The sequence below is a fragment of the Poecilia latipinna genome, unplaced genomic scaffold, assembly GCF_001443285.1.
Source record: "Poecilia latipinna isolate Pla-1442-1.1 unplaced genomic scaffold, P_latipinna-1.0 Scaffold769, whole genome shotgun sequence".
NCBI lineage: Eukaryota > Metazoa > Chordata > Actinopteri > Cyprinodontiformes > Poeciliidae > Poecilia > Poecilia latipinna.
Genome location: NW_015113385.1, coordinates 69,642 through 71,836, shown reverse-complemented (window position 1 = coordinate 71,836; position 2,195 = coordinate 69,642). Strand labels below are relative to the sequence as shown.

Sequence of the window (2,195 nt, the reverse complement as noted above, 5' to 3'; positions counted from 1 at the left end):
GAGAACATTTTTAAGAAGTGAAGCGTGAGGAAGTGAAGTTTAAGGAACTTCAGCAGGTTTTTTGTCAGATCAGAATCTAGTGCACAAAGTTTTCAGTTTCATCCTCCCAAGAAATTGCTCCACAACGCCGGACAACGCACTACAAGAGCTTCCTTCCCCTTTTTTCATTGTTTATTTCTCCTTATAGTACTTTCATTTGTTGCCAACATCCTACTAAGTACAACTTTTTAACAAAAACGTTACACCACAAGATACAATCACTTTATTTGCCTCAAAGTAACTGTAAGTACAAGGAGTTTTTCATGCTACTGCCGATGGTGGCCCCGGGGCTTCATTGGCTCCTCGCTCTCTACTATTTGCAGAAGCGGCCGTGTATTGCACAGGTCAGGACAACGATCAGCATGACGAACTCTTGGAAGTCGACCTCAGAGTCCTTGTTTAAGTCCAGATTTTTCAGGAACTTGTCCACTTCGTCGGGGTTCTTCGCTCCCTGCACATCAGGAAAAGCAAATAAAAACTTTACTGGCAGGTTTGCTTTCACCATGTCCTTTTAGAACCACGTTTAGCTGATTAAATCGGTATATTTTAGATAAATACAAGGTCTTTAAAGATGGAATTCAATGAAAAGTTGTCTCAATGTACAATAACCCCTACAGAGACAATAGCCTTGACGTACATCGACTGACTATTTTTCATATAATTTCTGGTATGTCTTAGTTCACTTGAAATAAGACAAAATTACCTCACAAGTAACTTTTCAGCAACATATAGGAGCTTGTTTTAAGTCAATTATAAATGAAAAAGTACTAGATCCACTGGCAGATAATCACTTAGGTGAAAAATGTTTTGTCGTAGGTGAAAAAATCTTCCAGTGAAACTCTGACTTTTTAAAATAGGTATTAGGAAATTATTTACCTAAAACAGTCTCCTCTATCTCGCTGAAAAGCGACTTGTAAGTTAGTTTTGTCTTATTTCAAATGTACTAAGATATTTGCACCAGAAAAAAGTACTTAGTAAGGTTTTATGTTTTTGCACCGTAGTCTAAAATATGCTCCCTAGCAATGATGCCTTGCCTCAATAGACGTTTAGAAACTCTGTTAATGTTAAAGCTATGAACTCTGCATGATTATCTTGTCTGTTTCCACCCTGATGCACACAGGCATCCCTCTGCAGGTGAGCAACGTACCTTGAGCAACCCAGGCAGCTCCTTCTCTACCAAAGTCTTCACCTCAGCTTTGCTCAGCGTACTCTTCTTCCCATCAGAACCAGCGTATTGGTCAAAGGTCTGTATCAGGGTGGCCATTGCCATCTCCAGGTGACTCATGATTGCAGCCGGTCTGGTCCTTAGCGTAGTTCAGGGGAGAATTGGAGCGGCGGATGCACACGGTGTGGGGACAAAAGGTGGAGGCTGTTTTTATATTGTGTGGACCAATGATGAGGCTAGACTTGAATGGTTAAGCAATGCCGTGTGTTTACCATAGGTGGTGGCTCCGACTCTACAGACAACATCCATACTCCACCCAATGTACACACCAACTAAAAGCCAGCTTCTGTCATTGTGTTGTTGATTTAAGGAGGGGCCCTATCATTAATGTAACAGCAAGATGGGTCGACTTAAGCTGGAGACCAAATTACTTTAATACTTTAGGTTGTTATCATCTTATTGTGCAATCTAGGATCCAAACACTGCAGATTGTTGTGTTTTTTTTTTTTTAAGGATCACGATATCGAAACAGGTTTAAGTTCACAATCACTACATTTCACCGTGGTCAGTGGTTGCCCATGCTTCTGCACACCAGCAAACACAAACAGGTTTTGTGAACAGAAGTGTTTGCTTTTGCTTGTGTTTTCTCTTGTGCACCTGATTTCCTGCAAACAATCCCTTAGGGTTTCTGAAAGTAAGCAGCCTTTGCTCACACAGTCAACAACTGCTTTCCCTGTGATAGAGATTTTTGGTATTATCATTTTGTTATTACTTTCAGTCTAATGTTATTGTGATTTTTAGTTTAAAGTGTTTCTTCCTTATGTGTGTATAAACTGACCTGGAGGTTACGACTGACTGTTTCATCTTCATGTGAGACAGTTAACTTTGTGTTTCCCAGACCTTAAATCTTATCAACCAGAATACCTCCTAACTGCCTGTGAGCAGTCGTATTTTGTCTCTTGTTTATCCTCCCTCTTTGTTGACAGTTTGA

General features: G+C 40.3%; 1 protein-coding gene across 1 annotated transcript; it reads right to left on the bottom strand.

Annotated features, from left to right (window-relative positions):
- Positions 1 to 239: 239 nt before the first annotated feature.
- On the bottom strand, positions 240 to 1,406 carry LOC106955799 (protein S100-P). The gene is made up of 2 exons (XM_015046185.1): positions 1,187 to 1,406; positions 240 to 490 (listed from the first exon to the last, which is right to left on the bottom strand). The coding sequence occupies exons 1-2, from the start codon at positions 1,322 to 1,324 to the stop codon at positions 353 to 355; spliced, it is 276 nt and encodes a 91-aa protein (XP_014901671.1). The 5' UTR covers positions 1,325 to 1,406; the 3' UTR covers positions 240 to 352.
- Positions 1,407 to 2,195: the final 789 nt, after the last annotated feature.

What these genes read in the sequence shown, in the direction of transcription:
- LOC106955799 (XM_015046185.1), bottom strand. Translation starts at nt 1,324, where the DNA reads ATGAGTCACCTGGAGATGGCAATGGCCACCCTGATACAGACCTTTGAC. An exon ending in AGCTGCCTGGGTTGCTCAAG is followed by an intron (nt 491 to 1,186) that starts GTACGTTGCTCA and finishes CCTGATGTGCAG; the next exon opens with GGAGCGAAGAACCCCGACGA.